Genomic DNA, 12,978 nt, shown 5'->3' on the forward strand with positions numbered 1-12,978 from the left:
TCTCAGCGAGAATTGTTGACTTGGTCATCCTTGACTTACAAAGTCAACAATTTCAGGTTGGGGATTCCACCACGCAGCTTCGACGATCGGTTGCACGGCGGCTTATGCTTCTATACCTGTGGAAGCCTTCGTCCCGCTGCTCGGCTCAGTGAAATCTTACAATCAAGTATACATGAAATACCACGAAGAAGAAGAAGAAGAACAGAGATGAGGCTAACCATTATTAGGCCTTTCTGCTGTACTCGGAACACTTTTAGCACAGAAACTATCAATCAAACTAAAGGTTAATTCTTGGGGCTAATGCTTAATCTGGGCGAGCATCAGTCGGACCTCCCTGCTATTAGGCCTCGCTTTGGGGTTATCGTAAGTGCAGAAGCATGCAATCTTCAACACTAGTAGCATCTGCTCCTCAAACCCATTGCCCACAAGTGTTCGATCGATCGCCGCCTCCGGCTCCGCCGACCTCATCGCGTTGCTCACCCAATCTACCATGCGCATCTCCTCCGTCGTCCAGTAGAACCCGTCGGTGGGGAACTTGCCGGTGACGAGCACCGCCAGGATGACCCCGAAGCTGTAGACGTCGCATTTGTCGGTGAACAGCAGCGTCTGATGGTACTCGGGCGCGATGTACCCGATGGTTCCCTTCAACCCCGACCTCATGGGGCCGCTCACCGTGTCCGGTACCACCTTGGCGAGCCCGAAGTCGGAGATCCGGGCGTTGAGGTCGTCGTCGAGCAGGATGTTCGCGGGCTTCAGGTCTCTGTGGATCACCCGCGGGCGGTGCACCACGTGGAGGTACTCGAGGCCGGCGGCGATGCCGAGCGCTATGTTGTACCGCGCCGGCCACTCCAGCTTCCTCCTCCCCGTGGCCGCGCCTCTGATCGCGTCCTGCAAGGTCCCGTTCCTCATGAACTCGTAGACGAGGTAGTGGCAACTCGGCCGCGAAATGTGACCAAGGAGGGGGAGAAGGTTCGGATGCCGGATGCGGCCGACGGTCTGGATCTCCGACCTGATCTGGCGCATCGTGTAGTTGAGGAGCTTCGTTTCCCCATCGCAGAGCTGCGCCGCGTCGACGGCCGGCTGGATGATCTTCTTGATGGCGGCGGCGACCCTCCTGCCGTCGACGGCGGCCAGTCCAGCCTTGTAGACGACGCCGCAGCCCCCGCGGCCGATGATCTGGCAACCATCGTCGAGCTTCTCCAATAGGGAGAGAAGCTCGGCTTTCGTGATCACGGGGCTAAAGACGGTCAGCCCATCCGCGCTGCTTTGATCCTCGAACATGCCGATCCTTCTACGTAATTTGATTGCTAACCAGCAAAGAAGCATCGGAACTGCAGCCATCAGGAAGCCAACTGCAACCCAGAGAGGCTGGAAACGGAGCTTGTCATCTGAATCCGATGAAGATGCAGCAGAATTGTTCGCAGCCACTTCAAGGTGGGAGGTGATGTTTCTGTCCATGAGGAACCTGGCAGCAGCACGATGAGAGACGACCAAGTGGAACGAAAGGTGGAGAAGCAGGGAAAGAGAGGAGGCCATTGACTGGAACATGAAGGACAAAGCCAGTCTTCGTTCATTAAATGCGAAGTAGAATAGGCTGCATTTTTTTATTGCCAATGACTCGTTCCTCGATTGACGCTCGGAATAGCGTCGTTTCATTCCCTTTGACTTGTCAGCATCCACTTGTTAGAAGCTCGGTTGGAGAATTCTCAGTCTCATAACTCGTGTTGGAGAGAGTCAACGAAGACTAACCGAGCATGACTTGATGATCGTATGCATGTGTTCACGCGTGGAATAGATCATCCAATCTAAACCTGTGGTGGACAGCAACACCATCGGGAGATGCGAGAAGGATTACTTATCTTGATCTATGAAACCCGTCGGAGTACACAGATGAGGCTTTTTACATGCAGCAAGCTATTCTTACACACACACTCACATGCCATGAAGTGACGCAGAAGAAACAACAGCTAGCCAGGCAAGCTTAGCCTTTTACTGGCTTGCAAGCCATTATTCTTAGACTAGAAAGACGCCTGCTTGCTACTGCTAGTGTTTGATCTGCGCCAGCATCGAGCGGACCTCCTTGCTGCTGGGCCGCTCCTTGGGATCATCCACCGTGCAGAAGATGGCGATCCTGAGCACCAGCAGCATCTGCTCCTCGTACTCGTTGCCCGCCAGCTTGGGATCGATGGCCGCCGTCGGGTTCGCGGAGCTCATCACCTTGCGTAGCCATCGCACCAGGCTGATCTCGTCGGTGTCGTGGAAGAAGGGGTCCGACGGCATCTTGCCGACCACCAGCACCGCCAGGATCACCCCGAAGCTGTAGATGTCGCACTTGGCCGTGAATCGCAGCGTCTGCCCGTACTCCGGGGATATGTAGCCCAGCGTGCCGGCCACCTTGGAGGCGGTGATGTGGGTTTGGGCGTCCGGCATCTCCTTGGCCAGCCCGAAGTCAGCGATCCTGGCCTCCATGCCGTCGTCCAGCAGTATGTTGGCCGGCTTGAGATCCCGGTGGATGATCTGGGGATTGTGGTGGATGTGGAGGTACTCGAGACCGGACGCGATGCCCAACGCGATGCGGTAGCGAGCGAGCCAGTCGAGCTCGCGCTCGCCGTCGCGCGCGCTGTTGAGCACCGAATCCAGGCTACCGTTCTTCATGAACTCGTATATGAGGAGGTGGCAGTCCGGGCGCGTTACGTGGGCCAACAGCGGCAGCAGATTGCGGTGGCGGATATGGCCGACGGTGTGGATCTCCGACCGGATCTGCCGCATCCACTTGTCGAGCAGCCGGCTCTCCTCGTCGGAGGTCGGCTCAGCGCTGTCCGGGGTGCGCTTCAGGATCTTCTTGATGGCGACGACCATGCCCGGGTGGTCTGGCTTGCTGGGATCGGGTGGCAGCTGGGCCTTGTACACCTCGCCGCACCCTCCCCGGCCGATGACCTCCAGGCCCGCGAGCCCGTCGTCCTTCTCGAGGAAGGCGAGGTCCTCGGCGCGCTTGATTTGCTTGGGGCTGAAGATGGAGGGGCCGCCGGGGTTCCTGTACCGCCCGCGGATGCAGTTCACCACCAGCCGGAACAGCACCGAGAGGACGGCCCCGGAGCCGATCCCCGCGAGCGAGCCGGTGATGAAACCGACGATCCAGTTCCTCGCGCTCTGCTTGTGGCTGCGGCTGTGATGGTGCTCAGACGACGATCTATTGGTCGAGGAATTTGACGGAGCGAGAGCTGGAGTGGTCTTGGTCTCGGCCAATACGTATCGCTTGGGGAAAGGACTCCGGCGGTGGGCGGATCGGTGGGCGGATTGAGAAGCGAGACGATAAGGGAGACGGTGAGGGTGGCGAAGGGTCATGCGGCGGAGGGCATGGGAGCCATCGTAGGGATAGATGGCAGAGATGAGGGCAGGGAGGAGGAGGAGGAGGAGGAGGAGTGATGGGAGGAACGCGGTGGCAGCCATTGGCGTCGTCTCGGTGGGTTGATGCCCGGTGGGATAAATGGGGATAGGTGTGTGGAAAACTCGTATCGGCGGGCCCGCCAAATGGACGATTACCGATGGTGGACCCTACAAATCGAACGGATACGATTCGTGGGAAGACTCAGAGGATGACAAAGGCAGTCAAAGGCTTAGTAGACCGCAAGACGTATACATTCCCCATCGGCTACTCCTCGTGTTACACCAGCTAGCGTCTCGGCTTTCTCAGTGGGACCCACTTAACTCTCGAATCACTCTTGAGGTGCGCCGGTGGGAACATTCATCGATTGCTCATGGAACGTTTCGGCGTGGTTGACGGGTCGAAAGGTCCTTCCTGCACGATGGATCTCCTCCAAAGTATGCTACGAAGATATGAAATGGACGGTGCGTGATACCAGAGAAAGGATAATAATACACCGATCAATTCAAATATCTCAATAAAAATAATCGATTCATGTTGTAAAATAGACATATTAATTCTGCTAATTAAGTGTTATGGATTCCCGATGATTAATTATGATTGTGATTTATAAGCAACGAGATGACTGTTTGGAAGAATCTTAGAATCTTAAAAGGCATGAATAGCCGAATTAGGCATCTTGTCGGAACTCGTCTTGTGATTACACATACAGACACTCACTCTCGCTGTAGTCTACCATTTCCTTTCACGAAAACCATGAAGGTGGGCAAGAATTCTATTGGTGGATCCCTCGAGGAAGATTTGCTATGATTACTTTATCCTGATGAGGTGGATAGCATTAGGGAGATTTCACTTAAAGCCAAGACCGAGTTCTATCATGCAAAGATGAATAGGGACATTAGGCGCTCAGATTGGCTGTACGAACACCTAATTGGGGATACATTTTGCAGATAAACAAGCGAAATAGCAAAGACGTGTTCACAAGTAATAAAATAATATAAGTAGAGCGTGTTGTTGTAATGACATCGCATCTTAGAAATCATGCAACACAGCCTAAGACTTCGGGTAGACGTGCGTTTGCAGCACTTAAAAGAGCAGTCGCATTCGATTGCGACGTCTCGTGTGGCACCGAGGAATACTACCGTGTGCCGTGGAAGCAACCACGGAGGCTGTTCTTCCCCTCACTTGTTTGATGTGTTGTCGATGCGGGAAACATTTCACGCAATCATTTATGCTTCAAAATTTATAGAACTAAATTTCAAACAGAGCCAAAAACATATAAATTTATAGGATCAAAATTTATGGCCTCAACCAAAAATAAAGAAACCGATCTATCATCAGCAAATTAATGTTTTATATAAATGAATGTACTAAGTAACTTAACTGATAAAAATCATACCAGATCATGACAAGACTATACCTCATCAGAACATGATAAGAGGGATCAAATTCCGCCTTACCCGCTGTCATAAAAAAAAAATCCCAGATAAAAAATAAATATGGAACAGAAAGAATATACTATATATAACTTTAAAATAAAAATCAATAAAACAAATATTATCAGAGCTCATAATGACACCAATAGCAAATTTATGTTGACTGGCCAATCCTACATCCTAATACAACCAGAACAAAATTATTACCAATTTCCAACACACCAGACAATGATGGTTTTAAAGACAACAAAATCAGCAGAAGAACACAGAACAATATGACAAGGACATGTTTATATTAGTCTTTTAAACTGCCATGTGCCTGTATATCTATCTAAGAACCAACAACCATTCAAATTCTCATCCACTTGACATCCCCGAGCAAATGGTAAGTGGATGTAAGAAAACCAGAAACATGGAATTTGGAGATCAAGTCCCTGTTCGTCTCCATTGGCTAATCCATGGCGTGAACTAGCCGGATATGCCGAGTTTTCCACACGTTGGTGGAAAGAATGCACACAGTAGACCGAGTCCTTCAACCCTTGACTTGCAAGTCAAGATTCGTCCCTGCTACCAACAAGTAAAGAGTTCCAGTAACTAAATCATATTGCAACCAGAAATAGACTACACTGAACAAGATAGTACAAACATGCATTCATTTAATCATTGGACTGGTGATTCTGGCAATTGAACAAGTCCTATTTAGCTAGAAAATATAATATCTCTGATGGGTAGTCCTTTTTTTAGGAAAGACACCTCTGCAGAACACAAAATGCAAGATGTACCATTCAGATAAGCCAACTGAATTGTTGGTCATTTCAAATGACAAACCAAGAGGGAGAAAAATGTTGACATCAATGAGCAGGATCTGGTTTTAGTATACCGAGTCCGATGGAAGACTTGAAAAGCCCGGGCTTCAGATACTTTTGGCAGAGACAAAGGGACTAAAACTTCTCAATGGCATTTAGGTTAACCAGTAGCTCCACTCCTGCCTTCAAATCAAATCTTATAACAGGAAGAGAACTTATGATAAACTAGAACAACAATCACATGTTAAAAGTAAGTTCATGCAAGTTTCCCCTCTTTTATAGCTAATGAATTCCTATTTTCTCATGTCACATGAATTCCAATTTTCCACTCTTACCATTATTGGTCACGGCCACTCTATAATTCCTTCCTCATAGATGACCCCAAACTTTGAATTTCAAAGTTTTCCAAAGATAAGAAATTGATCGTACAAAAAGACTAGAACAGTAAAGAAATATTATGATCAGAATACTTTTGTTCTTTTTTTTCTTAGCTGATGCAAGAAGTTAAAGAATCTCAAAGCATGCATACAGATGAAAACAAGAACCCCATCGACCTTCACCATGGCATGATAATTTTCAATGTCAATGCCATCCACATTGTCACATACTTGACTAAGAAAAACAATATTGAAAAATGCAGTTTGATGAAACTAATAAGTTAATTTGGATCCCTCATTCTGCGATTTTTGGTATTTGCAGTCAACTATGCTTTGTGTCGGAAACTAGAAAAAGGAATAACATTTAAGAAAATAGTGCATGCCTGAAATCAAAATCAGGGCAGGAGATCCTCCAGCCAGCCGCCGTGCTCCCTCCCAGCCTCGTTTTGTCTCTCACATCCATTGCCTTTTGTCGAGGAGAGACCTAAATCAGAGAAAGCGACAATATATGAGATCATGATAACCTTATAATAGTAAAAGAAATATAGCAGTTGTTCAAGATTGAGGACCATTCAGGGGGTTGCTTGAGAGGCACCGGTGGAGAATTATATCCGAGCTGTGACTCTTGGGCTTTGAGCCCGAACACGAGATCGTCCACGGAGGTCCATGGCTCAGGATCGACCGAAGCGACCACGAGATAGCTCTTAGGGCACGAAAGCTCCATACTAAGTATTAAAAAAGAACTTCAGTAATATTTGATTTGAAAAATACAAAGATCGAACTTATACTTTTCCTTTTATAAGTTTATATAGTATTTATAAACTCAGGTGATTTATGCTTCAATTTTCTTTTATTATTATCCACACCTTAAGTAGTGCCCAAAATATTCTTAGTCTTTCTAAGTTTAATCTTAATTCTTTCTAGATACATATACTAGTCGACTCATTTAAGTTTCACTTATCCTTAACTTTATTATAGTGAATTTTAAATGAGCCAAATTAAAAAGAAACAAAATTAAGAATAAATTATATAAAATATAACTCAACTACATTCATGCTCAACATTCTCGAGTTTAAAATTTTGTCATTATATTGAGGATATAATCTTGAATTCCTCAAATATTATCATACTAAATTTCAATTAGTTCTTTCATTAATATATCAACCAAGAACTTATCAAAAAATTTAGATTAATCTTTAAAAATTTTAGTACACTATAATAAAGTCTAAATATTATTAGCAATTATCATAAGACTAAGTCTTTTAGACCTTTTCCGATTAATTATTTCAATTATTTGTTTCAGATAACTTAGTAATTAAGTTTATGATTCTTTCAATTAATCTGATTAAGGTCTAACACACCTAATGTAAATTATATATACTCAAACTATTTATAATAAATTAATCCAAAAAATATAGGGACATTTACAAGACTATAATGAAGGAAGTACCACTATAATAATATACTATTAATGCTTTGAGTTTTTCAAGTAATGTTTTATTATTGATAACATCTTTATTTCACCTTTAAGTGAAATATTAACATATCTAGTGTTCATACAAAAAAAATTTATGGAGAACTGATACCATCCACATATAATAGTATTGTTATCTTTGGGTAAATAACCATAAACTGTAAGGATATCCAAAACAACATCATCCAACTCATCACATAATTATTCGAAATATATTCTACTTTGGAATTATCTAATTCTCCTGATTATATATATGTCACTGTGAATATTATTTTTTAAATATCATTTAAAATTAATTCTTTAATGTAATTTTATAAGTTATTGGTTAGACCAAATTGATAATTACAAGACTAATACAATAATATAAAATATAGTTTAATATATTCTACAAATAATAAAATATTTATTGTAAATTACATCTCATAAGCCTATGATCCCAGGGAACTTTGGCAATTACCGATCAAATAAAACTTAGAGATATAAGTTACAAATAATATTCATCAAATTTCTTCAATCTAATTTATACTGAAATAGTTCAATAATAATAATGACCATAATAATCATTGAACATTAATTAGTATTAGAAGAAAAAACTCATATGACAACTGTAATCATGAAACATAAACTATACCTTTATGTGAAAAATAAATATTATTTCATAAGTTCTAACATATACATGTGGATAACCAAATAAATATCCAAGAATAATAATTGAATTTTTATTTATCAAATGTAAAATTTTATTCATATTATATAAGAAAACTATAAAAGAAAATTATAATTTATATATTTTTAAATTTCACATGAAACCCTTATAGGGCAAGCTCAAAATTGGGCTACCCAAATTAAGCTTATAGATTTAGGCTGACCATTCGCTCAATTAAGCCTATCAAAATTAAAATTGATCAAAATAAAAAATTAATCAAAATTTGATTTTTCTTAAATTCGATCAAGACTTGATTGATCGAATCTAGATCTAATCAAGCAGTCAAAATATAATAATGATTAAGTTTGATTAGAATAAATTAAATTAATTAATTTTATAAATGAGGATATAAATAAAAAATTCTAATTTTTTGAATGGTAGACCTATAATTTTTTACTTCGGATATATCGGGGAAATTTCTGATTTCTAGAAAGGTAAAATTGGAAAGCATACACAGGGACACAGATTGAAATTATCTTATTTATGAGGGGTAAAACTATCCTTTAGTAAAATTCCTAACTATTCCTTTCTATGATCACAGCGGGAGGAGCGATCGTTGCTTGCGCAGGGTGTCGTAGCCGTCATCCGCGTTTGTTGCGTGAGTCGCGGTCACTGCCACCGTGGGCATCTAGTTGACGTTGTTCGTGGCCAGCAAATGTTGTTGTAGTGGTGTTGTTGCAGTCATCTCACGTAGCAGTGCTGCTGCAGCCGCCACAGGTAGCGACGATGCTATTGTAGTAGTCGCACGCAATGCCATTGTGCAACCACTACAACCATCACGGGCAATGGTACTGCAACAGCTACTGCACGCAATGACGCTATTGAGCCATTGCTCACGACTGGGCTAGTGACAACTGGAGGTCGTCGCCCTCAATAATATTGTCACCAACAGTAAACTGTCAAGCACAAGGAACCTTACATCATTCGCAAGCAAGCGATATGGTGGACTAGATAAAAAAGCAGATTGACAATAGCGACAAATTGTTCATGCATCGTAAATTAAAACTGATTAACAACTTTTGTCGAGCGAAATGTGCTAACAAATAGATTTAAAGTATTTTATTTCATAACCATGACTCTGATACCAATTATAAGCATAAAAAACCATAATATCTACTATTATATGAAAAAGTTTAATACCAAAACTTAAAATTAAATAATAATATATTTAAATTTATGATATTTATCTTTCGATGTCATTCAAAAAATATTTATCTGATCTGTAAGCACATCATCGTTGGATTCAAAATCTATAGTGATGTCAATCTACAAGGAGAATTAGATTCACATTCTCCCTTCGTAGGAAGAAACGATGGATTCATAAATAAAGGGGAGATGATAGAAGATTTATAATATCTCGTTGATTGATTTATGTAACTAAAGAGATAAAAAAATCTATAATCTCTCAATAACACCATCGCACATCATGTTTATAATCTCTAGGATGTTCTATATATTTATAGGCGAAAACGAGAAGTAATTAACAGTCTCTCTCATCAAGCTAATCTCCTAAAAATTCTATCGTAATTAGATTTTTATTAATCAATAATCGTAATTAGAATTCAATCATATTCATAATATATCTCAGCTAATTAGATACGGTTATATAATCTAAGAGAGGAAAGTAAGGAATAGAAAGGAGATTGGGAAATGAACACGAAGAGGAGAAGAAGTAACTCACGAGCTGACAGGGTGACACCGGAACCTTGGACGGCTCCCACTTCATCGTTGAGGCGGCCGGCGTCGGAATGATCGATCGATGCGAAGCGCCGGGCGAGGAGAAAACCCTAAAGAAAGTGAGGAACAATGAGGCAGGGAGAGAGAGGAGAGGGGAAGAGGAATTCACGAGCCGACAGAGATGGCACCGGAACCCTTGAACGGCTCCCACTTCATCTTCGAGGCGATCGACACTGGAATGGTCGATCGCATGTCGATCGCTACGCAGCGTCGGCCGAGGGGTGGGGGCGGAGGCGGTACGCGACAATGCCAATAACAATAATAATGACAATAAGAATAATGGCGATTTCCTCCCACATTTTCGAATTTTCTGTTTTTTTTTCTTTTTCTGATAACGGTTTTTCATGGAGACTCCCTTATTTTCATAACACCCGTTTCCGTCGTAAACATTTTTATTTGAGACTTGATATTTACGATACGATTCGTGGGATCTGTGAGTGATATTATTCGCTATTTATTTTACACGGAATGTTAAAAATAAATAAATACCAGTTTGGGTAATCATTTGATTTTTTTTCAGGTATGCATCCTTTAATTCTACTACTCAAAAGCTTATATAGTTATCAACTTCACCATTGGTCCGAGTGTCATGTTTGATTGGTCAATCACATCAGTTCAATTTGACTGGTTATAATTTTTTTCGAAATGAATTACGATGTTTTACTTTAGTAGCCACTATAGCGATTCAAAATATGATAACAATATCAATCTTGATGTGAATAATATACGCTTGATATTAGACCATATCTTTAATAATGAATATATCAAACCCAAATATTCCTAATTTAATATATTATCTCATCGAGAATGGTTGACTTTGGTCATCCTTGACTTCCAAAAGTCAAAAATTCGTTGGGGAGTCGACAACGCGGCTTCAACGATCAGTTGAACTGTACAGCTCCTTCCTTGACGCTTCTATCACTGAAGAAATCTTCGTCCCGCTGCCTGATTCAATGAAAAACCACGAAGAAGAAGGAGGACAGCAATGAGGCTAACCATTATTAGGCCTTTCTGCGGCACTTGGAACACTTGTAGCTATATATACATCAAACTAAAGGTTAATTCTTGAGGCTAATGCTTGATCTGGGCGAGCATTAGTCGGACCTCCCTGCTATTAGGCCTCGCTTTGGGGTTATCGTAAGTGCAGAAGCATGCAATCTTCAACACCAGTAGCATCTGCTCCTCAAAACCATTGCCCACAAGTGTTCGATCGATCGCCGCCTCCGGCTCCGCCGACCTCATCGCGTTCCTCATCCAACCCACCATGCTTATCTCCTCCGTCGTCCAATAAAACTCGCCGGTGGGGAACTTGCCGGTGACGAGCACCGCCAGGATGACCCCGAAGCTGTAGACGTCGCATCTGTCGGTGAACAGCAGAGTCTGATGGTATTCCGGCGCTATGTACCCGATGGTTCCCGCCACCCCCGACCTCATGGAGCCGCTCACCGTGTCCGGGACCACCTTGGCGAGCCCGAAGTCGGAGATCCGGGGGTTGAGGTCGTCGTCGAGCAGGATGTTCGCGGGCTTCAGGTCTCTGTGGATCACCCGCGGGCGGTGCACCACGTGGAGGTACTCGAGGCCGGCAGCGATGCCGAGGGCTATGATGTACCGCGCCGGCCACTCCAGCTTCCTCCTCCCCGCGGCCGCGCCTCTGATCGCGTCATGCAAGGTCCCGTTCCTCATGAACTCGTATATGAGGAGGTGGCAGTCCCGGCGCGTTACGTGAGCCAACAGCGGCAGCAGATTGCGGTGGCGGATATGGCCCACGGTCTGGATCTCCGACCGGATCTGCCGCATCCACTTGTCGAGCAGCCGGCTCTCCTCGTCAGAGGTCGGCTCAGCGCTGTCCGGGGTGCGCTTCATGATCTTCTTGATGGCGAGGACCATGCCCGGGCGGTCGGGCTTTCTGGGATCGGGTGGCTGCTGGGCCTTGTACACCTCGCCGCACCCGCCCCGGCCGATGACCTCGAGGGCCGCGAGCCCATCGTCCTTCTCGAGGAAGGCGAGGTCCTCGGCGCGCTTGATGTGCGTGGGGCTGAAGATGGAGGGGCTGCCGGGGCTCCTGTACCGCCCGCGGATGCAGTTCACCACCTGCCGGTACAGCACCGAGAGGATAATCCCGGAGATGATCCCCAAGAGCGAGCCGGTGATGAAACCGACGATCCAGTTCCTCACGCTCTGCTTGTGGCTGCGGCTGTGATGGTGCTCAGACGACGAGCTGTTGGGCGAGGAATTTGACGAAGCGAGAGCTGGAGTGGTCTTGGTCTCGGCCAATACGTATCGCTTCGGGAAAGGACTCCGGCGGTGGGCGGATTGAGAAGCGAGACGAGAAGGGAGACGGCGAGGGTGGCGAAGGGTCATGCGGCGGAGGGCATGGGAGCCATCGTAGGGATAGATGGCAGAGATGGGAGCAGGGAGGAGGAGGAGAAGGAGTGATGGGAGGAGCGCGGTGGCAGCCATTGGCGTCGTCTCGGTGGGTTGATGCCCGGTGGGATAAATGGGGATAGGTGTGTGGAAAACTCGGATCGGCGGGCCCGCCAAATGGACGGTTGCCGATGGTGGACCCTAGAAATCGAACGGATACGATTCGATGACAGAGGCAGTCAAGGCATAGTAGACCGCAAGACGTATACATTCCCATCCGCTACCCCTCGTGCTACACCGGCTAGCGTGTCGGCTTTCTCAATGGGACCCACTTAAACGTGGCCCGAGCTCTCTCGAATCACTCAGGAGGTGCGCAGGTGGGAACTCGAGGACGGGTGGATCATCCATCGATTGCTCATGTAACGTTTCGGCGTGTTTGACGGATCCAAAGGTCCTTCCTGCACAATGGATCTGCTCCGAAGTATGCTATGAAGATATAAAATGGAGGGTGAGTAATATTGAACGATCTTGTATCAAACCTATCATGTTGAATGTACTAACTTATGATAAATATCATATCAGACGATGACAAGACTATACCTCATCAGATCATGACAAGAGGGATCAAATTCCTCCTTACCCGTGTCCCAAAAAAAAAAAATCCCAGATAAAAAATAAATATAGAACAGAAAG

The 12,978-nt window shown here is 44.7% G+C and overlaps 3 protein-coding genes and 1 long non-coding RNA gene across 5 annotated transcripts; all 4 read right to left on the bottom strand.

Moving 5' to 3' along the window:
• Window positions 1-208: 208 nt before the first annotated feature.
• On the bottom strand, window positions 209-1,805 carry LOC135615535 (leucine-rich repeat receptor-like serine/threonine/tyrosine-protein kinase SOBIR1). Its single transcript, XM_065114172.1, has one exon. It carries the CDS (start codon window positions 1,654-1,656, stop codon window positions 298-300), a length of 1,359 nt encoding a protein of 452 aa, XP_064970244.1. The 5' UTR covers window positions 1,657-1,805; the 3' UTR covers window positions 209-297.
• Window positions 1,806-1,840: 35 nt separating this feature from the next.
• LOC103989298 (leucine-rich repeat receptor-like serine/threonine/tyrosine-protein kinase SOBIR1) lies at window positions 1,841-3,476 on the bottom strand. Its single transcript, XM_009408102.3, has one exon. The coding sequence runs from the start codon at window positions 3,448-3,450 to the stop codon at window positions 2,044-2,046; it is 1,407 nt and encodes a 468-aa protein (XP_009406377.2). The 5' UTR covers window positions 3,451-3,476; the 3' UTR covers window positions 1,841-2,043.
• A 1,619-nt stretch (window positions 3,477-5,095) lies between these two features.
• On the bottom strand, window positions 5,096-10,177 carry LOC135615536 (uncharacterized). 2 transcript variants are annotated; one of them, XR_010488051.1, is made up of 5 exons: window positions 10,050-10,177; window positions 9,866-9,971; window positions 6,574-6,729; window positions 6,388-6,488; window positions 5,096-5,385 (listed from the first exon to the last, which is right to left on the bottom strand). It is a non-coding gene; the product is annotated as an uncharacterized LOC135615536 (long non-coding RNA). The 2 variants fall into 2 exon arrangements; XR_010488050.1 differs by having other exon boundaries at window positions 9,866-10,172.
• Window positions 10,178-10,899: 722 nt separating this feature from the next.
• On the bottom strand, window positions 10,900-12,408 carry LOC135615537 (leucine-rich repeat receptor-like serine/threonine/tyrosine-protein kinase SOBIR1). Its single transcript, XM_065114173.1, has one exon. The coding sequence runs from the start codon at window positions 12,379-12,381 to the stop codon at window positions 10,993-10,995; it is 1,389 nt and encodes a 462-aa protein (XP_064970245.1). The 5' UTR covers window positions 12,382-12,408; the 3' UTR covers window positions 10,900-10,992.
• Between the last annotated feature and the right edge of the window lie 570 nt (window positions 12,409-12,978).

This window comes from Musa acuminata, chromosome BXJ2-6 (assembly GCF_036884655.1).
Source record: "Musa acuminata AAA Group cultivar baxijiao chromosome BXJ2-6, Cavendish_Baxijiao_AAA, whole genome shotgun sequence".
Classification (NCBI taxonomy): Eukaryota; Viridiplantae; Streptophyta; class Magnoliopsida; order Zingiberales; family Musaceae; genus Musa; species Musa acuminata.

Coding starts and splice junctions, on each gene's coding strand:
- LOC135615535 (XM_065114172.1), bottom strand. CDS start 1,656: ATGAAACGACGCTATTCCGAGCGTCAATCGAGGAACGAGTCATTGGCA.
- LOC135615537 (XM_065114173.1), bottom strand. CDS start 12,381: ATGGCTGCCACCGCGCTCCTCCCATCACTCCTTCTCCTCCTCCTCCCT.
- LOC103989298 (XM_009408102.3), bottom strand. CDS start 3,450: ATGGCTGCCACCGCGTTCCTCCCATCACTCCTCCTCCTCCTCCTCCTC.